Below are 25,826 nucleotides of genomic sequence, written 5' to 3' on the forward strand. Positions count from 1 at the left end.
TATGTATAAAACAGGAAACCAATCCAATCTTGAAATGTAAGTTTGAGGATTTTCTAGTGCTCACACACTCCCATTTCTGAACCTCACTAATATCAGCTTTTATGGCATGTGCTCCTAGTATATTATATCCAGGACTGGAGAACCCTTATAAGCTGATAAAATAGGTTAATTCATTTGTTTCCAATTTATTGCACACTCTAAAGCACACACAATAATTCTCCTATGCTGGAAAACTTGCCTTGCCAGGGCTCTGCTGTTTAAAAAGAGACATTTCTTGAAGAAATAAGCTGAAATTCATCCATGATTCTGCAATACAGTGGCTGAACCTGGGTCTTTCATCTGGTTTGGAATTGATAACTTCCCAGCTAAAGAGAGAAAAAGAAAACAAAAAATGTCAGCTGCACTTTTGATGATTCATTCAACATTCATTGCTTCGGCAAATATTTATTGAGCACCTGCTATCGGCCACACTCTCTGGAAAAGCCGTGTGATGTCAGAGGTGAACAAGCCAGATACATGCGTAATGAAGTTCACGTGCCAAGAGAAGAGACACAGGCTAACCGCCTCATTGCACAACTATCCCATTACAATTAAAGAAAGAGGGTGAGGTATAGGGTGGGGGCTTTGCGACATCTCTGAAGAAGTTACTCTCATGCCAAAATCTGGATTAGCAGAGTCTATCACAAGGGCTTGGAAGAGTTCCAAATAGAACAGTGCACAACATAGGCAGAGGGCCCGGAGCCAGAAGGAGCTACCGGCACTATTCCAGAGAGCCCCCTGTGAGGCTCCAGCAGACGCAGAGGCAGCCAGAAGAGTGACTCTGCAGGAAGCTTGGAAGGTGGGACGGGCCTGGAAGGACTTGTTAGGAACGTGTGAAACCTTAAGGATAGGGAACCCACAGTGCTTTTGGAGAAACCTTAGCGTTGACCTTCTAATCATCATCATCCTTGTCAGTGACAATGCCTTCTCAATACGTATTACAGTCAACTCAATAGAAAACTGTTAAACTCTACAGGGTCTCAAATACCTTGCATTTTTCTACTGTACCTTCTCCCAACCATCATCATAGAACGTGTTGAATGGGAAGCCTGTGTCACGCATGTGCTCTGTGTCTCTGCCCTCACTTTCCCACAGGAGCCTCAATAAGCTAAAACCAGTAACCATCTCTCCAGGAAGAAGACATGCGAACACAGGGCATTCCCTAAAATCACAATGACATCGAGTTCACACCCCACTCTCAATACTAACTCATCACAAAAATATACCAGTTCAAACAAGCTCTATCAGGGCCCCCACATTCACTCATTTAATAGGAGATTGTTAGTGCCTTACCATGTGGAAGGCCCTGCCATAGAGCGAAGGATATGACAATAATGAATGTTTCTAGCAGAAGACAAAGGCTATTAGAGAACTATCATCTGAGTTATAACTGCAAGGGAATCAGAGTGAGATGATCTTTGGATTCAAATCCAGTACTCCTAAAACAAATCAAAGCTACTTTGGGCCTTAGATGCTCAACTCCCCAGAGACCATGTATACGTGGATTCTATTTTTTAAGGATTTAAATTTTTTAAGGATTTATTAAAAAATAAAATCTATTTTTTAAGGCTTTAAATATTTTTTAAGGATTTAAATTCAAATATATTTAAATATAACTTAAAATTATATTTAAAAAGGAAATTTAATTATCTAATCTATAAATTTTAATTGATTTATTTGAGAGACAGCATGTGTGAGGGAGATGGGGAGAGGGAGAGTGAGAGAGAGAATCACAAGCAGACTCCACGTTGAGCACGGAGCCCACAGCAGGGCTTGACATGGGGCTCGATCCCATGACCCTGAGATCACGACCTGAGCCGATACCAAGTCAGACACCTAACCAACTCTGCCACCCAGGCGCTCCTATTTCCTTTTAATATACCTTGAACACTAAGACAATTTATAGATTAGACAAATTTCCTTTTTAAATATAATTTTAAGCTATATTTAAATGAACGCAATAGCATTAAAACAACAACAACAAACTATTTCACTTTCCTTCCTGTTTATTCTGTCAGAGTCAACTAATGCTCTGCCAGAGAGTCACTGAGGTACCAGTTCTCCAGGTTGATGCTGTTCCACGAGGTAGACACTTGCCAATGATTTCCTAACTGTCATAAGAAATGAACTTTTGGGGACGTTGAGCTATCAGGGACTGGTTTATGTATCCATTAACCCTACTCCCCTCTTGCATCACGGAGCAAGCCTGTTTTCACTGGTGACCAAATTTAGCACTAGCTTTGCATACCTTATGAACGATCCCAGACCTATTAAAGGAAACACTAAGCGCGTGGATAGGAAGCCAATAGGTGTGCTTCATAGGAAAAGATTTTGTACAGGAGGGCAAAAACTGCAAGTGGCAAAGGAAACAATAAGGTTATTAAACTGTGGCCTCCTTTTTTCTTTAAAGATTTTATTTATTTGAGAGAGAGAGAGAGAAAGAACAAAAGTAGGGGGGAGGGGCAGAGGGAGAGGGAGAAGCCCCATATGGGGCTCGATCCCAGGACCCCGGGACCATGACCTGAGCTGAAGGCAGACGCTTAACCAACTGAGCCACCCAGGCTCCCTGTGGCCTCCTTTCTGAGAACAACTTATTGCAAATTGGCTAGGGTAGGCTCGGCCACTGTTCCGTTTACTGGGACCATACAGTTGACAGCAATAAAGATTTTAATTTCTGTTCTCTATGTATATTGAGTGTATTTAAGGATTCGGTAGAACTGTCTGGCAAATACAATTCTAGCAAAAATCAGTGAAAAACTTACTATGGAACGGTTTATCGTTCTTGTAATGATTCAAATGGAATGAATGAACATTTCATATTTTGAAAAAAATTAAGAATATTTTCATCAGGATAATGAAGAGATAAAGTGAGTTGTTTTCAGGCCATGAAAGATGAAATAGCAATGGAAATGAATGAACTCCATGTTTGTAAGTGAATCTCAGAATCGTAATATTGAGAGAAAAAAATCACAGAATACATATACTATGATTTCATTTATATAAAGTTCAAAGTCATGCTAAGCCAACAGATTATTTAAGCAAGGAAATGATAAAGAAAAAAAAACACCCCAAGATTCAGGAAAGGGGTTACCTAAGGCAGGGATGGTGTGGGGGTATGTAGGGAATGTGACCAGCGAGGCATGTGGGAGCTTCTGGAGTATTGGTCATGTTCTATTTCTTAATTTAGATGATGGATACATGCAAATTGACTTATTACTGTTCTTTAAGCCACACACACACACACACACACACACACACACACACACACGGCCTTTGTTTAAAAATTGGCTGAGGGGCACCTGGGTAGCAGTCAGTTAAGCATCTGCCTTCGGCTCAGGTCATGATCCCAGGGTCCTGGGATAGAGTCCTGCTTCTCCCTCTCCCTCTGCTCATGCTCTCTTTCTCTTGCTCTCTCTCAAATAGATAAAATCTTCAAAAAAATAAATAACAAAAATTTCTTGATAAATGTTTAATCATGCTTATTTCATTTATTTATTTAACAGTCTTAAGTGAGAAGTATATCTCACTTCACATTCTATATACAAATGTTACTTAAGTTTTTGCCTCCGTTTATTTGTGAAGCAAACAATATTTCTGCTAGCTAAAGCCATGAAACATAGTTTTTGAGTAAGTTGTACTTTATAGATGCTGAAAACTTGTTCTAATACTACCTTTAGGATTTTTATCTCAGAAGTGACACAACATTTGTATATATATTTACTATTCTAGTAAGTAAATACCCTAAAATCATAAAGGAGCCCAGTCTAATACTAAATTATCTAAAATTATCTAAGTTATCTCTATAGAGATGTCATGGTGAAGTCTTCATACAATATAAAGTGCTTAATACATATTACAATGAATTAACTAAAATTTTTGTTTCACATTTAAGGATCTTACCTATTTTCATGGTTGAAGAAACCTCACTATCCATCCATCCTTATTCATTTATTCAATAAAAAGTGATCCAGTTCCCCTTTTGTGTCTCACATTATACTCAGTGTGTTTCCTATTGTTATTTCCGACCAGCACAAACCGAACACCTGTAGCACTGTTCCTCTCTGTGTCTACAGACACCACCGCTTGGTGGGAAGAAGAAACGACAGAATATTCAACTGGCGAATATTTTCCATAGCCATACAAGGTCACTCTTATTTATATTAAATTCCTCCCCTTTGGAAAAGGCCCTTATGTGACAGTATCTTAGGACGATACATTCCATGGTTACTTATATTAACACCTTAAGTAAGTCTAATTGATATTTGAATTATGTACAATCACAAACAGAAATGAGGACTCCATTGTGTAAAACATGAAAATATCATCTAACCAGATGGGTTTTGGAAAGAATAGTAAATGTTTCAAAACATCGTAAATGTTTGAGGAAAAAAATGTATAGTTTGTGCCAAATAAAATTTAAAGGAAATATGTACAGCTAAAAAAAAAATTCAAATCAAAAGCAAAGCAGAGATCCCTCTCTGCACTTCAAATGAAACATGGATCTGGGGCACCTGGGTGGTGACCTGGGTTAAGCATCGGACTCTTGGTTTTAGCTCAGGTCTTGATCTCAGGGTCATAAGTTCAAGCCCCACGACAAACCCTGCGCTCAACATGAGTCTGCTTGAGACTCTCTCCCTTTCTCTCTGCACACCCCCATGCTCTCACACGTGTGTGCACACATGCTCGCGCTCTCTCTCAAATAAATAAATACATCTTAAAAAAATACATGAAACATGGATCCAGAAGAGTCACACTCTGGGAGTTTCATAATAGTTTTAAACTGTCCAGCAAGTAAGTCTGAGTCCCACTGGAACATACATTTCCAGAGTCTTCCATTGTATACAGTCTACCATTAATGTATATCATGTCATCACATTTCAACTCAGGTAACAGGGTACATAACATATAATTGAATAATATCTAATGCAGTTGTATAATTCAGGATGAAATAGGACATTTGATGTCAACTTTTCAGTCTTATTGTGTAGACGAGGAAAGTGAAAACCCAAGTTTTCCGAGCTAGTTCAGGCCAGAGCCAAGACCTGAGGCCAAGACTCCTCGTTTCCAGTTGTTCTCTTTTGTTTAAAACATGTGCCCCTCCTCAAAGAGTAGATAAATTCAATGGCCTCCTTTGAAGAGACTACCTATAATTTAGGACAAGGAAGAACATTCCATGTTCCTTCTCACTCCTTTCCAGAGTCAGGAGGAATGAGGTGTGACTGACCAAGACCAACATGGCATCAGTTAGGACCCACCCTTTCCAGGAAAAAAGAGCGCTTGGTGTGCAGAATCTAAATACTCAGCGGAAACAAAGATTCACGCTTGGTGGCTTGGTTGACGTTTTAATACACGTGACGTACACATACACACACTGAGTTGCCCCATGGTGAAACTCTAGGTTTTCCTGGAGAGCCTCCCTCATCTGGAGAACACATACGCAGAGAAGGGATCTCCTGTGAATACTGGATGATGCTGGGGAAACAGATCTTTTACACAGTGTGTGGCTGTCTTCCCACCATCCTTGGCGCTGATCAGCATGAAGGTAAGGCCCAACTACCATAAAAGGAGGCTTAAAAACAGTCTGAAGCTTCACCTAGCTCTTAACCGAAGAGTCTAAGTCTCCTATGATTGAAGCTTATCCGAGGGAGAAAATTACCAATGGCTTCAGTATAGTATTCCTGGGTTTATCTCTTTCCTCTTTAAGTTCAGAGAGAACACGCATTTTCTTGTAAGGGTCTTTGGTCCTTCACCCCCTTCTGCGCCCCTCCCCGGTTTTCTTCCAGCTTTCTCTGTCACTCGTGCCCTCATTAAGGAATTAACCCGCTGCACGCTCCAGCCACAGATAAGGACCCGTTAAGGGTCCCTCCCTCATGACCCTTATCCCCAACTTCCCACACGCTTCAGCTCCAGTTCAAGTTCACAACAGCCTGTCCCCTCGTGGCTTTCAAATGAGCTTTGCCCAAGGATGTGCAGACGCAGTGCTTTCCAAAACTAAGGCCTTGGCAGACTCCATTTTGTTGCCATCTTCTTCTCAACAAAAACGAAGGGATGGATTTTTAGCAAAGGACATTCTGCACGGTCGAGGTAAGCCATTATTTACCAAAGAACCCCGAGCCAGGAGAAGCGCTTTCTTGGCAGCTGAGGAATTTGTGGTTTTACCTGCCTGTGACAGTCCACGGGGAATACAAATGAGGGCGATGGCTCCTCAGACAAGCAGCCTCCCTTCATCACCGAAGGGAGCTGAGGCTTTCCCTTCTTTCTGCCTCCATATCCCTATTAGAATACAATTAAGTACACACAGTAGGCGATTTGGCCAAATTAATCCCTTTAGGCAGTTTCCAAATTGAGTGTGTGTGAAGTGAAACCGCCAGGGCACTGTTCAAACAGCAGCCTTCTGGACCTCACCCCAGGGGTTCAGATGAAGCAGGCCTGGGGTAAAGCTCAGAAATCTGCTTTTTTTGTTTTGTTTTGTTATTCACATTTTATTTACTTATTTTTTTACATGATCAATTTATGTGTGTGTGTGTGTGTGTGTGTGTGTGTATTTTAAACCCGCATTTTTAATGACTGTCCCAAGTGATTCTGAGGCACATATTTCTTCCCCAAAGAGTCACTGCAAGAAATACCCCCATGAGAAAGTTACATAGACTTCTTGGTTCAAAATAGAGACAAGAGGAGAATTGGCTTTAGGCAAGATGATATATGGGGATCTAATCAACCCTCCCATCTGAAACAACAACGAGAGGAAGGAAGGAAGGAAGGAAGGAAGGAAGGAAGGAAGGAAGGAAGGAAGGAAAAGAGACAAAATAAATGAAACAACAATTTTCAAGATCCTGGGCTCGAAGGAAGGATGTTGATTTCTGCAAGATGGTGAATGCTGTGATCGTCCAATGGCCTTGAGTTTCCAGGCCACAGAGTAGGGAAGGGCAACCTGGTGCATCCCAGGGACTGCCTGAGCTGAGGAGACAGAACTCAGGGTCCAAACTGAAGACCAAAGAGGCTGGAGACGGCAGGACAGAGTGTGGAGCTATCAGGCCTGCAGAGAGACCACTGGCCATGTACTGGGATCCGGGTCTTCAGCCGAGGACCACGGTAAAGGTGCGTGAGGAACCTGGGGACCAGGAACAAGCCAGCAGAAGGAACGACGGGGAGCAGAGTCCTGGTCTCACCGGCCAGACTGGAAAACCTCAGAATTCACAGATATTGAATAGAATTCTCAGAAGCGTCTTGCCTCACTAGCAGAATAATTAATCCTTGACTAAATGCTGCTCTGATTGTAAAAGTCTTAAAGCAAACTCTAAAAGGACCACAGGGATTTAAAGCAATCTCACTGTGTCATTTGTAGGAAGATACAGAGTGGGGGGTTTTGTTAAGAACCAAGTAACTCCCATGTTCAAGCTGGGGTCCGAATGATTTTATGTTACTTTCGCACCTGCTTTTTAAATTATTGTGTACCTTTTTCCTTTAAAAAACATAATAACATCTAAATTTTATGTTAAAAGTCAAATTTGTGTCTGTGCAGTGTAGTGGCCACAGAGATGAAATCTGAAGGCACCTGAGTTTCAGAATGCAGACACACTCTCCTCCGTGAGGGGGTTCTCTAAGACTGAGAAATGGGGACACTCCCGTGCTCTTTAAAAATAGACTGTAATTCAGTAAGAGCGTGTGCTGGCAGCCTGCTTCATCTCTTTCGCCCGAAGAGTCTTTGAGCGCTAGAAAATTCCAGGCTGGACAATCGGATCTTGGCAGGGCACAAATAACCTCTCTCTGTACCATTTCCCTCCCGTTCGTTTCAGTAAACCCGCGCCGTGTCCTGTGAACCTGCCGTCGGGCCCCGTTCCTGGCTCTGGGGCTCTTAGCGACTTCTCACCAGTACGTGAAGGCTTCCACATGACCCCAAAATAATCACATACACACACACACTCGTGATACGTGAAACTCACCTTCATAAAATGACATGTGCTTGTATCCAGGGCTATTGGGGAAAAAACAGAACTTAAGTTGGGGATTGGATGTGCAAGGAGAAGTGGAGACCGCCTTTACATTATTGTACGCTTTGCAGGACAATGGATGTTTTTAGCATATATCGGGGAACTTGAGTCAAAAAGTATTTCTTATAACTGAAAGTTATTTTTCTAAACCAAGAAAAAAGATTTTTTTAAATAATATATCCAAACTCAAATCCTTTCGTATCTTTCTGGAGCTTTAGATGCCATCCATGGACATCCCTTTGGGGAAGCCAAATCCCTTTTGCTTAAGCTGGCTTCAGTTTGGCTTCTGGAATTTTTGACACAACAGAAAGTGCTGTCTTTTTCAGCAGGGGCAGTGGAGAAGTATATTTTAAATTATGAGGCAGAAACAACTATTTAAAAAGAGTTATGGAATAAGATTACAGAGTTCAGTATGACATCGTTTTTTGAAGATTACTTATTTATTTTTGTCAGAGAGAGAGTGAGCACAAGCAGGGGGAGGGGCAGAGGGAGATGCAGAGTCCCCGCTGAGCAGGGAGCCTGATGCAGGACTCGATCCCAGAACCCTGGGATCACCTACCCAAGCTGAAAGCAGACACCCCCCCCCGACTGGGCCACCCAGGCGCCCAAGTGTGACATAGTTTATTCAGGTGACAGTGTTCAGTAAAATGGAGAGATGCAAACAGAGTGAATAATTCCCATCAAGGCAGTTGATTAATAAGTCAAGTCAAGGGGGTAACAGGGAACATGAATTAAGAGTCATCGCTAACACTTAGCAGGGGCGAGGTGCTGTTCCATGTGTTGTAAACTTACGATCCTATTCAGTCCTTCCGGTCCCCCTGTGTGTGAGGTGCTATTTATCATTCCTGCCTTACAGAAGAGGAAATCGAGGCCCGGACACATAAACTACCTCGCTCAAGATCACAGAACTAATCCACGGTGGAAAGGGGCTCTCCCAATGGGACTGAGAATGTTCATAATGTGCGGTGAGAGACAGGAAGAAGACTCGGGATTGGAACCCAGGGATCGTTTCAGAGACGAGCAGGAAAGCACAGTGGGGTGGTAGCAAGGGAAGGTTATGGAATCCCTACACGCCAAGCTACACAAATAACAATTCTAAAAAGCAGCTCTGTCCCCAGGTGAAACGGAGGACCAAGGAGTTCAGAAGCCTGTCTTCCGTCTCCACGACCTCAGCTGTTTCTAAGCGTGTGGCCGTGATCACCACGACCGTAGCTCCTGCTGGCTGAGCCATTCCTGCGCCCGACACTCAGTGTGAAGCACTCTGTGCACTTTCTCACCGAGTCCTTGCCACCGGAGCCCCACCCTGCCCCCCATCAGCACCACTGCAAGGCCGGGACTGGAGTACCTCCAGTTTACCCAAGAGAGAGCAGGGTGAGAAGGAGCTGTTGCCGACAGCCCGTGGCATCTCCTCCTTCTCTTTTGTAGCCGTTATCGTTAATTTATGTCTGTTCTGTTGACACTTCCCCATTAGACTTTAAATTCCATAAAGGAATTCATGGGCACGGCTCTGTCTTCAGCAGAGCTTGACATCTACGAGGCAATAAAATATTGAATAAGTGCAAGCAACAAAGAATATGAAAGGAAGAAAATATTGAAGGAGTTAGCAGTGGTCAGTTAGGGACCATGCATGATTTTTGTTGACTCATCAGAATGTTCCTGTACATCACAGATCAGCAATTAGCATGTATTCCTTTGGACGAATAAACATATACAAAATAACAGACAAAAAGCCCTGAAAATTTGGAGACCCACTTTCATTTATATGGAAAATTTTTTTCTTGCAAATGGAGAGTTAAACTGCCTTCAAAATTAGGCAATTAGGGTAACTATGTCTCATTTATTCCAAGAAGCATTCTGAACTGGAAATCAGTATTTTGTGTGGGATTCCTTCTGGCAAAACGTGGGTCCTAATGTTTGGCTTCTCCACGGGGATCCCTGAATCCACGAGCACCTTCTGCAGACATGACCCTCACAGGACGCGAGAGCATTTGTGACACCCACGGAGAACAGGACTGGGGCCCCATCAAGTTGAGTGGGCTAGAATGCAAAGATCAGCGAATATCCCACCTTCACATGGGATAGAGAAAAAGGAGTCCCTTTTTTGTTTGTGTCAGGCAACCTCAATTCACTGGAAAACATTTTCAGATATTGTTTCCTCTCTCTCTCTCTCTCTCTCTCTCTCTCTCTCTCACACACACACACACACACACAAACACATGCACACTTCTAATCACTTTTTAGATTTTCCCTATCTCCAGGAACTCATATTACAATACTCATTTCCAAAGATGTTCGGGAATCTGTCATACGACCCCTACCCCAGAAAATATACCTTATGTCACACTATTTGTTTTTATTTTTATTTATAGGAGCTGGAAATAGAAACTGAACAATAGTTTTCAGAAAGTTAACTATGTCAACATCTTATACCGACAAACTTTGAAAAAAGGGATCAGTTGTAACCTAAGTTGTCCCCCAGCAACGGTGACATACAGCTGCTTCAACCATCGCACCTATAAATACACCTTGGCTTGGAGCCCTATGCAGCTTCTCATTCTCAGCTAGTGACTAACGGTCTCATGCTCTCTGCTGGGAGAGAACATCTGTTGATGTTAATTCCTGTCGAATTTTTCTTAGAAAGGTCAGTCAATATCCAGTTACAGATTTTAACATGTCTTAGCGCAACGTGTTAGAATTTTTCCTAATCCTGTGGCTACACAATACGTTCCTCCGCGTGCACGCGTGTGTGCGTGAGTGTGTGTAGGCAGAGAAACAAAATAAAAACAGAGATCTATTTCTCTGCACAAACACTCACAGAATTAGAACCATGACAAAGCAAATAAGATGTGTCAACTGGAGGATTAAATAAGCAAACACGAGATTAAGAAATTACACAGCACTCAACTTGAAACCTTCACTTTCTCAGACCCATTAGCCACGTGGGCAAGTCCTCCCAAGGCCAGGGACCAGGAGGCGCCACCCGAGTTCCAGATCCTTCTGGCCTGAGAAGCTGAGCCTCGCCTTCCTCGGGGCAACTTGGTGTTCTATTTGGGGCTCTCTTTTTATACCAAGTTTCAGAGGAATCGGATATCAGTTACTTTGTGAAATGGCTCCTTTCCCCTTCCAGCTCAATCTAAGTGCTCTCTCTTCCCCAGGGGCGGAGACCGTCTCTGTGTCCAACCCATCGAGACAGTCTGGAAGGCTGGCACTCAACCACCATCACGCAACTTCTTGCGTTATTCTGATTTTCACGAACACATGCCAGTTAGACGTTATTTTTCAGCGTTTTCAATTTCGTTAACTTTTCAACAAGCAGACTTTCAGCAGCCCGGGGAACGAACAATTTAAATTCCATTACCAGCTCGGAACAAGCACCTACTTGAGACAGGCAGGAGATTAAACACCCTTTCTTTGTGAATGCCAACATTCGCTTCAATCATGATCCTTGAGGGAAGAAAAGGTTTCTATTTTATCCCTAAAGGACGGATAATACCTGAGAGTCAAGAAACATTCCTCAAGGGAAACAGAAATTGTGACCGAGAGGCAAGTTTGCTAATTCAGATATAAGCCTTTCTTTAATTCTACTCGGGACTCACAATTTCCAATGAAGTACAATCCAGAATTCACTGTACTTGGAATCAAGAGTAAATGTCTTTCCCTGTTTCTTTCACCTTTGGCCTAGTTATAGGAAACCGAAATTTCTGTGATGGTACTAAAGAATGTGTTTCTCACAGTGCAAACACTGTCATTAACAACACAGTTCCTAATTTTGTTTTCTGGAGACCATACCCATTGCCATGGGCCTGATTACATAGAAACAAGCCAGACAGACTGAATGATCAAGTTCCTCCCAAGTGCTCTTATTATGAAGGCCAATTAAAATTAATTTTGCTTGGAGAATTTGTTGTGATAAAGGGCATACCTTGGAGTGCAAATCTGGAGTGACTGTCACTGAGATAGTCATTCAAGGTGCTGGACTGTTAAATTATAGGCCACATCGAAATCCCCATCAGTCCTTTTAAAGAATACATCTCTCCCGCTCCTATATAAGCTGGCCACTGAATGACATAAGTGGCTTTTAAAGGAACACACCCTTATCAAGGGGATCGTTCTTCTCAGTCATAGAAAATATAAGAATCTCATTATGATGTCTTAATGCTCGCTAAACTTGCCGTCAGCTTCCCTCATAAGCAGATTTTGAGAAGAAGCCTTTGAATGACTGCCGCACGCATTCCCAGTAAATTAGTATGACACAGTCCTTAACGGCAGCACGCAAGGGAGATGGGCACGTACCTGGGGGTGTGGAGGGCACGAACGAGGAGGATGGGGGCGCCCGGGGGGCTCAGTTAAGCATCCGACTTGATGTCAGCTCAGGTCATGATCTCAAGGTCATGAGATTGAGCCCCTCATGGGCTCTGTGCTCAGTGGGGAGTCTGCTTCTCTCTCTCTCCCCCTGCCCCTCCTCCCTACTTGTGCTCTCTCTAAAATAAATAAATCTTCAAAAGAAGAAAAGAAAGAGGATGGTGGAGGTTACCTTCCTGACGTGCTGTGGGATCTGGAAAGCATATCTGCGAGGCAAAGGGACGTGTGAGAGAGAAGATAGACGTGGATATGGCACCTGAAATGGGTTACCCCGCACGTGTCTTTGCCTCGGGAGGGTGTGCAGTGGCTGAAGGTATGGAGTGAGGACAAAAGCCAAAGAAGTTATTTCTCCTACTGACAGGTTCTCCAGGAAAACAAAATTATAAAAATGAACTAATCCAACCTGTCTGATTTAAGAGAGAGTTTCCACAGGAAAGCATTTCCCCCCACTTCTCCATCTGCACGTAATAGCAGCCGGAATTTGGCAAATACCAAGTTGAAAGGAGGCACCCTGTGATGTAGTTCTAATGAACAGTCATTAGATAATAGTCTTCGTGCACTTCACGTAGAAAGATTTAAAGAATTCCTCCAATACTTCGTTTTCATTCATGTTATTAATTTCCTCAGGAAACCTTATTTTCAAAAATTAGCGTTCTCCCATGAAGTGTCATTCGGTGCAAAAAAACGAGACATGAATGATCTGGGCTGAGCCTTATTATGCCGGTGAGACGCCCACCCGCCTACCCTGTCCTCCTTCATTTTCACCTGTCGCAGATGTTCATCTCTGCTTCTGTAGTTCAAGTTTCTGTCAGTCGTGTGCGGGAGAACCTGATGGCTGCCACGTGTGCTTCACGTGTGGGCTAGCGGCCAGGCCGGCATGGGGGAGATCAGCTGCTTGCCCAATATTCTCACCATTTCTAGGACGTCATCTTCACTCCAGCAGATGTCACAGCAAAGTGACGCGGGTGTTCACACCTAACACGCATCCTTCTGGCGCGAGGTTCTATCCATGCCCCTGACTTGTCTCACTCCAGGTCCTTGTTTACTGGATTTGCTAGTCAGCAAACTGTGTTTCAGAGTTTATTATGATTCCATGTTCTTTTTTAGTGTTTTTCCATTTTCTGCTTGTACTTTATAATTTCGGTTTGGGAAGCAGACTTGATAAGATCCTTTAGCAAGATGAATAGCTCTTCGGTCAAGCTCAGTCATGTGCTGTTCCTACCGGAGAACTATCCAGAACCACAAGGATAGAACTACTGGGAAATTGCATGTAACTGGGCCTGGGCATTTCAAGGGCTGTCTCCACCCAGCTAAGTAGATCAATTAAGTGGTGCTAAACACTTCATCCTGACCTACTTGGGAGCTCATAATCTTAGGTGAGAGCCATAAAGGTAATGAGTCCTCAGGGAACTGGCTACAGCCAAAATGGAACCAATGGAGCCAGATGGCCAAAGAAAATCACCTGTTAATATGAGCGACACAAAGACTATTTTAAACAAACACAGACATAGATATATCGTTTAATCATTTCCTTGAAAGATATTCTATGCTTCCTATATTTTCATCAGAACTAAATCTATCATGCACATTTCTTATCTTTATTTTCTAGCTTGTGTTACCATTTTCAATGAATGGAATGCCTTTGAATGCATTTTCAAGAAATGGAAAAATGGGGGCGCCTGGGTGGTGCAGTCGTTAAGCATCTGCCTTCGGCTCAGGGCGTGATCCCAGTGCTCTGGGATCGAGCCCCACATCAGGCTCCTCCGCTAGGAGCCTGCTTCTTCCTCTCCCACTCCCCCTGCTTGTGTTCTCTCTCTCACTGGCTGTCTCTCTCTGTCAAATAAATAAATAAAATCTTAAAAAAAAAAAAAAGAAATGGAAAAATGGCTCATCAAAATGTTGGCTTCTATAAAAACTTTTTAAAGAAAGATATATGCTATTATTTCTCATGTTATACACAAAAAAGGCCTTGTACTTTTGAATCTATGTCATCTTTAACAAAACTATCCAGGTCCAACATGGTCTGGGTGACCCGCCTACACAGCACAGCCAGCAGACACCTCAGATGCTAAGTATATGATTCAGTTCACGTAAAAATTAAGTTCGCTTTGAATATACCGCCAGCAAGGCCAGGAATGAATCGACTCTGTGAATTCTGTTAGGAATCAACTCTTCAGAATCACAAGAGCAAATGAAATTAACATCCTTTTAACAAATTATGGCTAAAGGATGGAGGGGTTATAACAACACGCAGACCAGTGGCACAGCGATCGCAGAGGTCCCGGGGAGGCTCCTCGGACGTCTGACTCCTTCACAGAAGGAGCTCGGGTTTCTTGGGGTCCCTTTTGGGATCATGCCCAGCTTTGGAATACCTCAGGAAATCAGAGCGCCCATGGACACGAAGTGGAAGACTGCTGGATGGGGGAAGCAACACCTTCTGCTCGAGGATTTCAAACTCTGGAAGGGGTCTGTCCATGCCCGTGTTTATGTGCAAAGCTGACTTCACAGAAACTCTGAATAAGTCCTCTACTGCTATTAAACGAACAACATTTACTTTCTCACATCAAGATCGTGCCTAGAAATTTGTATTACCTTGAGAGAGGGCTCTTTAAAGCTGGCACTATCCCTTACAACACCCCTGGTGATATCGATGGGAAAGAGAATCTTTGACAGACAGTGGCTATCAGGGACACGTCCTGTACTCAAGTCAGAGTGCTAGATCTCAGGCCAGAAGGCCTTCCCAGCAAACAGGGCTCCTAATCAGCCGAGAAAGGCCCAGTCTACTTCCATGTCTGAGGTGGGGAGGGTATGTGAAATGCTTATGGTCTTGCCATGGAGAAACTGAAAGCCACGCAAGGAATCTTGTCCTTCCTTTACAAGGGACCGCTGATTTCCGGGCGCTCAGATGCCCCGCCAGCCTCCGTCCTGCCGGCTCTGTCAGCTGGATCTGACCGTGGCTGACACGCCCCAGCCTTCATTCGCTTTTGTAGACTCAGTAAAACACACAACTAGAAATTCTGCATTTGGTCCAAGCAGGAACCTATGATTTCCCTGGAAACGTGTTGCTGGAGATCCCAGAGGTGGGGGTAGGATGTAGAGGCATTATTTCCCCAAATCAGTGGGTGCTGTAAACATCAGGGTCTAATTACCTGGGAGTGCTTAAATCTTCCTTTCTCCGATTTGCATCATGGGGTAAAAGGGCTATCACATCCCATCCTTATTTATTGCAATAACAGTGGTCACTGTTAAGGTGCTTTTTCAGGATTAGATAACATCTTCCTCCCCTTCCCTAGGATGGTACAGATTATCTATTAATTCCAAACCATGTTAACGAGAAGTTGGTATGAATATTCTTGGACTCAGGGTGTAACCTGAATGCTGGCTGGGGACACCCTTGGGGCATTCTGCTCAATCCAGTAAATATGAGCTTACCTACATGTGCCGGGGGAGTTATAAAATTGCCAAGTGACTTCCAGCTTGGAACAAAGACTGGTGTTCTTGCATAAAACACACCCCTGTGAATTAGCCATGACTTCTAGTTTCATTTATTTAAAGAGGGAGAATTTAATGACAAATCAAACAACTCACATAAAGGATCGTTCTAAATTTTTACGCTCATCGCTCACCAACCTAATTTTAAGCTGTTTGTCCACTTTTTCTTTTAAGCAGTATTAGCAACTTCCCTTCCTCTCTCCAACGCATTCAACTTAGTTTTCAAGGTTAACAGGAAACAGCTGTTTCAGGATTTAAATTCAACGGTTATACCAAATGTCAAAGTGACAGTGGCTTAAAGAAGAGTAGTTTCTTTTTTTTTTTTTTTACGGTTTTATTTATTTATTTATTTGACAGAGAGAGACAGCCAGAGAGAGAGGGAACACAAGCAGGGGGAGTAGGAGAGGAAGAAGCAGGCTCCCAGCGGAGGAGCCTGATGTGGGGCTCGAACCCATAACACCGGGATCACTCCCTGAGCTGAAGGCGGACACTTAAGGACTGAGCCACTCAGGTGCCCCAAGAAGAGCAGTTTGATTTCTCCCTCACGGACAGCAAAGCGTAGTGGCCCAGCGCTGACACAGGATCTCTGTAATGTAGAAGACCTAAGCTCTTTGTATCTTTTCGCTCAGATACTCTCCACATCACACTTCACTGCATGTCCAAGACAGTCACTGCCATCCCTGTGGCCATCCACGTGGTAGCCAGCAAGAAGGGGAGAGGGAAGCAGAGAGCACTCCTTTCCAATGGTCACGCCTACGAGAGGCATGCGAAGCTTCCATCCACCCTTCTGCTGGCTGGAACAGACCTCCAGGGCCATGCAAAGCTGCAAGAGAGCCTAGGAAATGTAATTCAATGACTGGCGGTCATCGTCCAGCTGAAACTTGGGACGCTGTCACCAGAGGAAGGGAAACTGAGTATTTGGGAACAACCAGCAGAATCTCATCCATTGATATCCCTTTGATCTCTTATTTCATCCATTTATATGATTTATCATTAAAATGATGCAATTACCGTAGCAACCACAATGCGCATTAAGAGACTGGAGAATAAACACGCTGACTTGGTAGAAACACAACCCAAATGGTGGAAGCAGATACAGACCAGAGGAGACATTTTCTGGAAAGGGCCAGATAGCAACTCAGTCACTGCAGCGAGGGCACAGCCAAAAACAATATGCAAATGAAAGTGCATGGCTATGCTCTGATAAACATTTGACCTACAAAAACAGGCCGCACAGTGGATGTGGCCTCTGAGCTGCGCTAGTCTGCTGGGCTCTAGGCATCACAGGCCTGAGCCATGTGGCTACACGGCAGTGATGGGAGCCGCTGATGAACCCAGCCAGCTAAGTGGGCACGACTCAAAGAACCGCTCTACGAACACCTCCCCCAGTATATCGCGCATGCCCTGAATGCTAGGAACTGCTTTAGGAGTTTTATTATATTATGTCTAATCCTCACTTCCATCTGCTAAGGTGGGTACAATGCCCCCATTTTCCAGATCTGAAAGCCGACACAGCCAAGAGCTGGCAGCACCAGGATCAAAATCCAGGTCTTGCTGGCTCCAGCCCACTGGACAGTGGTTAGATGAAAGAGAGCCCTACTGCTAATAATACATGAAATCTAAGCACACAATTTCTTATCATATTACTGGTGAAGCTGTTATATATGCTGGATTTGACTGAAAGTATTACAGTGAGAAAGGTTTCCTTCTGATCTCAATATAGACCTTGCTCTAGAAATTTATCCAGGTTTTAGCCACGAGGCATCTCACCCTCAGATTTTTCCTGGGTAAAGCTGCTAAGGTCTCAGGAGTTAGAACACCGGTAACCAACAGAAAGGAAAAAGTCAAGGTGCCGTCAATGGCCTTGAAAGCTTTTCGAGTCTTTCCGAGTTTATCTAAATTAATAAAGATTATTGCTGCACTCCTACTCCTATCCTTGCCCTGATGCCCTGCGCTTCACTCACACAACGGCTCTGCCCTCCCTGAGCACGTGTCATAACACTCTTTCCACAACATTCTTGACAAGGACTCACAACCCTTATCAGGGCTCCAGGCACCATTTCTAGTTTATAGGAGCTGGCATGACAGAATAAAGCCATTTGCCATCAAACTCTCAACACTAGCCTCATGGAACACAACAGCGGTGCATTTTTCCCTCTGCTGTGCCCAAAATGGAATTATCAGTCCCTTCTCTTCTTGTCGGTGCCAATGTTTGTTGTGTCTTACTTTAGTAAGCAAATCTCTTCTTGTTTCAGCAAGCAAGCCAACTCATCCTAGGTTTATAGTTTATCTACGTGTGTGTTCCTTTTATAACGAAATCTACATCTCAAAGTCTTCCTTAGCACAAACAAATATGCTTCTCAAGGGAAGTTTTCAAAATATCTCAGAATGGGGAAAACTAGGACTATTTACAATTCATGTTCAGTTTAATTACTTTGGAAGGAAAGTTATCTGCCACTTAGGCTACAAGCTACTCTGGAAACATTCTGTTAACTTTTTAGAAAGAGGGAGCCACGTTTAGACATACATATGCCACATAATCTGTGATGTCTGCACACAGGAATATATATGCTCTAAGAAGCAGACACTAGGAATGTCCAAAAAATATAAACTGATTTGCAATCCCCTCACCTTATCTAAAAATGGAGTTTATAGGTATAATTTTTTAAAGATTTGAGAGAGAGAGTGAGAGAGAGAGAGAGCGCACACAAGTGGGGGAAGGGGCAGAAGGAGAGGGAGAAGCAGACTCCCCGCTGAGCAGGGAGCCCGACTCAGGGCGCAATCCCAGGACCCCAGGATCATGACTTGAGCCGAAGGCAGACGCTTCACTGACTGAGCCACCCAGGTGCCCTGTAGATATAATTTTTACAGGCATAATTTGAAGATGTTCCACTGATAAATGAGTTTGTTTTCTTTTCAGAAAAAAAAAAAGCATTCACCTACAGTCCAACTAAAATACCACCATGAGCTGTCACTTCCTGCATCACAGAGCAGTGTCTGTGCACAGCTGCCTGCTCTGTTGACGAGCAAGGAGGCCACAGCACACTGGTAATTACTGCGTGACACTCCTTGGGCACCACCAGTGTGGGCAGGGGCCCCCCTCTGCAGCACCAGCCTCCAGCCCCAAGACACAGCAACCCTTCCTAAATCAGTTACCAGGGAGAAGGGACTTTTGGGGGTTCGAGTCTTTCCCTAACCTCTTCCCACATCAGGCACTTACAACAGCAGCCCCCACACCCCCCTTCCAAGGCAAAGGATTCACAGTCTGGCAATTCCTCCCCAAAGACTGCTAACAGCCACAGAGCAACACCCTTCACAGCACTTGGTGGCATTTACCCCGTGGGTGATAATCACGCCCAGGGCAGGCCCACCTCGCAAGAATGAGGCTGAAGGAGGGAAGAGAGTTTGGCCTGGCTTGGAAGGCTCCTAAGAGCCTCCTTCCAAGACTGTCACTCCATCTGTCTCCTTCATGAGGGGATTAGCTCGCCCATGTGAGGGACGGCCACACACCTGTCCTCCTGACCGCCCCCTAACTTGTGCTTTCTTCCAGGGACATCTGGGACACCCTCTGCCCCACTGTTTCCCAACTTCGGCACCAGAACACTTTGTGACCTGGATGGATTGCCATGTGTTGCTACGTCCAGGGACTCAGAGAGACAGCAGGCCGCTTACCGTGTGAAGGTCCACGGGGAGCACAGGGATTCAAGGGCGGGTGGAGGAGAGAGAAGGAGCAAACACTCAGGGAAAGGCAGATCAGGGGTAGAACTGTCGTGCCCGATTTCCTCTCATTCACGGAAGACACTGAATGAAGTGCTACGACTCTGGCAAAGAGCCTGAAGCCGACATACCCCCCTCCCAACCCCCCCACCCCCGCCTCCAAGAGGTCATTTTTATTTTCCCTTTCGGAGCTTACCGGTGGTTTCACAAGAACAGCTGGAAAAAAGGAAACACAGCTTTAACTCACGTCTGCCTGGAGGTCTCTCCTCTGAATTTAGGCTCGTTCCTGTTACACATTCTTACTGGGCTGCCAAGTGGCCAACCGGCCCCAGAAACAAACTGAAATCCCTGAATTTTAGTTGAAAGAGAAGTCTGCCGAAGAAAATCACTGATTTTCAAAGCAACCTTTCTTTAAGCCCTGCCAGCTGGTGCCCTATTTTCTCGAACACAAAACTGAGGCATTGTGTTTCCTTCACCCTGTGCCCATCCCTCAACTAGCCTCCTCTAGAAATGAATAGCCTTTTGTCTCCTAGTCCAAGCTAAAAAATGAGGTGGATGGAACTCTTCATTTTCTGTTGCTTCATGTATGTGTATATATGGAGTTGGCGTGTGGCAGATGGGACTCTCTTGGTAACTGCCATACCACACGCTAGTCCACAAAGGCCTCGAGGTCATTTATAGAAGTACACAGGAGGGGCGCCTGGGTGGCTCAGTCGGCTGAGCATCTGATGCTTGATTTCGGCTCAGGTCCTGATCTCAGGGTTGTGAGATTGAGCCCCACGTCGGGCTCCGCGCTCAGTGCAGAGTCTGCTTGGGATTCTCTCTCCCTCTCTGCCCCTCCCCCCACTCATGGTCTCTCTCTCTCTCTCTCTCTCTCTAAATAAATAAATAAATTTCAAAAATCTTAAAAAAAAAAAGTACATAGAGAAATAAGAGATGCATTTGAACAAAACGGTGCAGTTCCTCCAGGAGATGCAGCCCCACCCCAGGGCACACAGGGTCCAAGCCAGGGATGGACTCCAGCTCCCCACAGGCTCTCTCAGCTGGATGCCTTAGTACCCAGCCTACGCAGCCGTGGGGGTGGGGGTGGCCCTCCAAGGGAATGGGGCTAAAAGACCCAGGGACAGAAGAACATATGGAAATGCGTTCCAGGGGGCCCCAGATACTTGTCAGAGATGAGCCAACATTTTACCTCCAATTGGCTAAATCAGAGATGGAAATATGATCGTTTACAAGACTCACCATGTTCATAAGATTAAAATAAACCACTTAGACAAGAGACACGTGCATTTCTTGAACCTGAACTTCCTCTTGTGGATACTCTGCTCACTGACAGAAGGGTTGGGCAGGCATCCTCGCTTCCCCAAAAGAGGTGAATACTTTCCCTCAACACATGTCTGCAGAGTAATAGCCATGTTCACTCGGGCTAAAGCAGTCCCAGGAAGGGTCAGAACGCTGTGAATCAAACACACAATCCCCATGGCCCTATTCCAAAGAGAAAGAACACACAAAACACCTAGACCCCACCAGCGAGGAAGGCAGTGGGCAATTCTACACCCTCCCTAGCCGGGGCCACCACCTGGACGGAGTGGAGGGCCTGTTGCCTATCCTTCGTATAGGTCATGACTGGGAATCAGGATATTCACAAGGATCAGACCACACATGGTTGAGCTGTTTCCCCTCAAAAGCGAAAGTTTTGTACTGCTCCAGGCAACGTTTAACTTATGTAAGTACTATTGTTACTAACTCCTTTCTGAAGACTTACCAGGAGCGATTCACTAAACTAAATATTTAGTGTGGATTACCATATTTGATCTATAAAACAAACCTATAAAGTAAGCATTGTCATCTCCATTTTACTGATAAAGTGAGAGGTTAAGAAACTTACCCAAGGTCACTGAGCTAATAAATGGCGAGGCTGGCATCTACAGCCAGGACTGAAAAAAGTTTTGCATAGTTCCAAGACCATAGTCTTATGGTCTTGGAATACCTAGTCACTCTACAGAATGGTTAAAACAGTTAAAGTGCTTATGCCTAAAGACAGGAGCTTCGATTGACTGGAAAGTTATTCTTAACAAGTAAGTATATTCATCAAGAAACTAGACCCCTGGAGTATTCCTCTGTTAGGAAGAGATGCCATTGGTCTGTGATTCTGTTAAGGGCAGGAATAGGGGCCAGATCAAAGTTTCACCATAGAGATCTTCTCAAATGATAAATGATAAACATGTAATAAAAGCATAGATTAAGTAAACATGTTTTTTCTCTTTTTAAAAGTTTTAAAATAAAGTCCCCAAATTCTTTGGCATTCTTCCTAAGAAAAAGTGAGGTCCATTTTCCTCTCTCTTGAAATCTAGATTTCTTGGTTGCTCGACCAACAGGACATGGAGAAAATAATTCTGGGCTGAGTCCTCAGGAAACCCAGCAGCTCAGATTTCACACCCTTTGATCAATCATTCCCTAATAAGAAAAATTAAAGTGGTACAGCTCACTCGCATTTACATGACAAAACAATGTTAAATAATACAGTAATAATAGATGTGGGAAAATCCAAAGAGGAGACTATTTTGAAGGCATTAAAAAATGCTTCCAAAGTGTTTATATGCCACTGGGAAAATGCTCATAAAAAAAAAAAACAGTATACAAAATTGTATGTATCATATACAGTCCCTGCAATTATGCCAAGAAAATCTGTCCAAAGTACTAGAAGATAAAACATAACAGGATTTGTTTTTTAGGGTCATAAGACTACAGATGATCCTTTCTTTTTTATATTCCTTTTTCCCCCATACTATTTTCATTTCCCCAAATGAAAAGTTATAACATTTCATGGGAAACAACATTGCATATGAGATTTCCCCTCAGCAAGCCCTTTGCATACAACATACCTTCCACGGGACCCAGATTTGCACAGTGAAGAGAGCCAGCAAGACAACCGAATGGCCCTTGGCACAGACTCGCTCATGAGGGGACAAAAGGCTAGGAGTAAGGAAAGCTGACACAGTGGGCTCTTCCTCTGTCAGGCCAGCCCTCGGACAGACCTCTTGGTGGCCCACCACGCAGCAACTGCAGCCCTGCTCCGGCATTTGAAACCCAAGAGACCTTTATCACATTTTAGGGATGGCAAAGAACTGTCAATCTTGGTAAAAAAAAGCAATCAGCTTTACCAGGAGCTCGACTAGCGGAAGCTTTGGGGGGCCTGCGAGGTTTGGAGACGCGTGCTACTGGTTAACCGGTGATTAAGAGAGCTCACACAAAACCAACTGGCTTGCAACAAGGACAGACTGCGTTGTCCTCCAAATTCTTAATCAATTTCAAATATTAGCCCAGCTGGGTCAAAGTAGGATTTCAAAAGTGGTAAACATGTTCTGTGCCCGAGAGACATTTTCCACGACTATGCCAGAGGGTGGAAGAGAAATGAATCATTAATTCCTTCCACAGACCTTTACTGAACACCTGGCATGCCCTGGGGAATATAAATGAAGAGGAAATAGCAGTGTTAGAACTCAACACTATCTCTTGCATCCGACCACAATCCCGCTGTGTGCTGGCGTTGACCCCCGCCGGCTTGCCAGAAACAGTTTCCTGCATCTTTTCCCACCTCCACTTTCAGTGACCTCATATGGGTGGCCTGAAAAGGAATCAACGAATGCTAAAGATCAGGGACACCTGGGTGGCGCACTTGGTTAAGCATGCGACTCTTGGTCCTGGTCTCAGGGTCTGTGAGTTCAAGTCCCGTGTCCAGCTCCATGCTCAGCTTGGGGTCTGCGTAACATTCTTTCTTCCTCTCCCTCTGCCCCTCCCCCCTCCTGCTCTCTCTCCCTTTCTCTCTCTCTCTAAAATAAATCTTAAAAGAAAAATGCTAAAAATCAGAGCTCCCCTCCCCCAGAGAGCTGGCTGTTACGTCTTTACCAGCACAGCATTCCCAGCAAGGCCCGTTCTCCTCTCACTCACTTCCAGCCACTCTGTCCTTCCTCCTCGCGTGCCGAGCATCTGGCCACCATCTAACTCTGTGTCTCTGCACACTGGCCGCTGCCTGCCTTCAAAGAGCAGCTCCTTCATTGCACGGCTGTGTGAGCCACTCCAAAACAGGGCAGTATGATCTGTGGGCGAGCAAAATTGCTATCACACTCAGAGTTTTAGGGGCTCAGTGGCTGTCTTCAATCAAATTTGTAAGCCTTAACTGTGTAGTATGACAAGTCAAATAACAACACTTTACAGAGTCCTGTATTAGCAGCCAACGTGTTGTTTCTTAATCGCTAAAAATGCACATTGTTCTTTTGATGATATTCCATTTCTCGGTGAAGTATTAGATCCGGGTAAAACATAAGCAGAGGATTCTGCACAATCTAAAAACAGCTGTTACCTGGAATTTCCAAGGGGGCATCCTGTCAGCATCCTTTCCCTGTGCCGTGGTTAGCAAGATACCAATCACCCTTCCCTACCGGGGATTTATGAGACAGTTGTCCAAACGAAACGACAGTGGAGCCTGTCGCACACTCAGAGCCCATCCCACTGGGTCAGACTCTCTGTCTAAAGTCGCTGTCTTTCTGTAGAAGGTAAGCCCCCCAACAATAAGTCCAAGCACCTGGGACGGGTCTGTCGCACCACATGGGGACCCAGTTATCGGTCACCCGACGGTCTGTCATAAACAGTGCCGTCGTTAACTTCCACCATATCCACCTGCCTGCTTGGATTTTCTTGATGTCTAATTTATAATGATTTCTGAAATACCCACCTAGCTGATTCCCAACTTATGAACTTGTTATGTTCCAAAAGTTAGCATTTTTAAATTCAGAATCCATGCTCCAAGAGAAGTTATAAATGGCCCTAAGGTTCTCAGGCCAATTCACAAAAGCGTATTACCTCATAATGTCACTGAAGAACGTAGGTGGCCCTGTAGTCCCAAGCCCCTTGTTTCAAACCCTCTAGTGGATTCTCACCTCTGAAGAGCATCCAGCCTCCTACCCTGGACTCTAACGCTGGGAGCCTTAGCCTCCCTCCTGTGCCTTGCCCTCCATCCCTGCCTCTCTGTGTCCAGCACGCATCACTGTGCACCCCCCCCTCGGAGTCTGCGCCCATGCTCTCCCCACACCCCCAGACTGTGCTCTCCCCACACCCCCACGCGGCTGGCTCCTTCAAACCTCAGCTCAAGGGCACCTCCTCGGAGAGGCCTTCCTATCACACATGCCACGTATTCCACCACATTACTTTACTCCTTATCATCTAAGACATTGGTGTTATATGCAACTGATGAATCACTGAACACATCAGAAATTTTTTAAAAATTATTTAAAAATAGGGGCGCCTGGGTGGCTCAGTCGTTAAGCATCTGCCTTCGGCTCAGGGCGTGATCCCGGCGTTATGGGAGCGAGCCCCACATCAGGCTCCTCCGCTATGAGCCTGCTTCTTCCTCTCCCACTCCCCCTGCTGTGTTCCCTCTCTCGCTGGCTGTCTCTACCTCTATCAAATAAATTAATAAAAATCTTTAAAAATTATTTAAAAATAAAAAATAAAATAATTCTTTCCTTATTTTCTAACTTGTGAAGTGTCTGTCTCCCCCGTTCAGGCAGTGTGACCTATGAAAGCAGGGGTGTAGCCCATCACCCTGTCACCTGGGGCACAGCCCAGGGCTTCGATGCAGCCCTTGATAAGCATGTACAGAGTGACCCGGGGAGTGTGTGGACGGAAGGCCCTCCTGTGCACGTGCTCCTATGACAGGACACGTTCACAGCTCAGTCGTGGCAGCTGGAACAGGAAACATCTCAGCTGCTCAGGCCTCCCCGACTCCCCACTTCTGAAGACACCTGGGGGCTATACTGTTGCCTCCGAGGTGGGGACTGAGGTGGGGCAGGGTCCCATGTACAGCCAGGCCTCTGGCCAGTGGGTAATTTTCCTCCCATTTCTTGATCCTGTCTCTCTCCCTGGTTACCGGCCCCACGGTTTTCCTTCTCCTCTGGCGCCCAGTGCTTCCTGCTTGGGTTCCTGCCTTCCTTCCCCTGCTTCCGAATGGCATCTTTCACACACTCTCCCCTCATCCCCTGACCTTGACACTGGCACGGAGTCTGTGGAAGTTCTTACCAAGAGTGTCTATTTCTGGCAATGACGTACATGGCAAGGAGGGGGAGGGTCTCTCCTCTGCCCCCTCCCTTCCCAGGCAGCTGTGCTCATGGTTGTCCGTTCGGTGACTATAAAATGGAGCCTTGGAGCCCCTGGACCCTTGGTGCA

The 25,826-nt window shown here is 44.8% G+C and overlaps 1 protein-coding gene across 5 annotated transcripts in view; it reads right to left on the minus strand.

The window, feature by feature from the left end:
* The window catches only part of RETREG1 (reticulophagy regulator 1), a 124,709-nt gene that overhangs the window by 11,180 nt on the left and 87,703 nt on the right, over positions 1–25,826 (minus strand). For 4 of the 5 annotated variants that reach the window (XM_057312166.1, XM_026506717.4, XM_026506718.4 and 1 more), the window contains one exon: positions 239–365. In XM_057312166.1, coding sequence (XP_057168149.1) covers positions 239–365 — 127 coding nt within the window. Of the gene's footprint in view, positions 1–238; positions 366–22,486; positions 23,328–25,826 lie in introns of those variants that run through there. The other variant, XM_057312167.1, reaches the window with a different exon arrangement.

Source organism: Ursus arctos, unplaced genomic scaffold (genome assembly GCF_023065955.2).
Source record: "Ursus arctos isolate Adak ecotype North America unplaced genomic scaffold, UrsArc2.0 scaffold_15, whole genome shotgun sequence".
NCBI lineage: Eukaryota > Metazoa > Chordata > Mammalia > Carnivora > Ursidae > Ursus > Ursus arctos.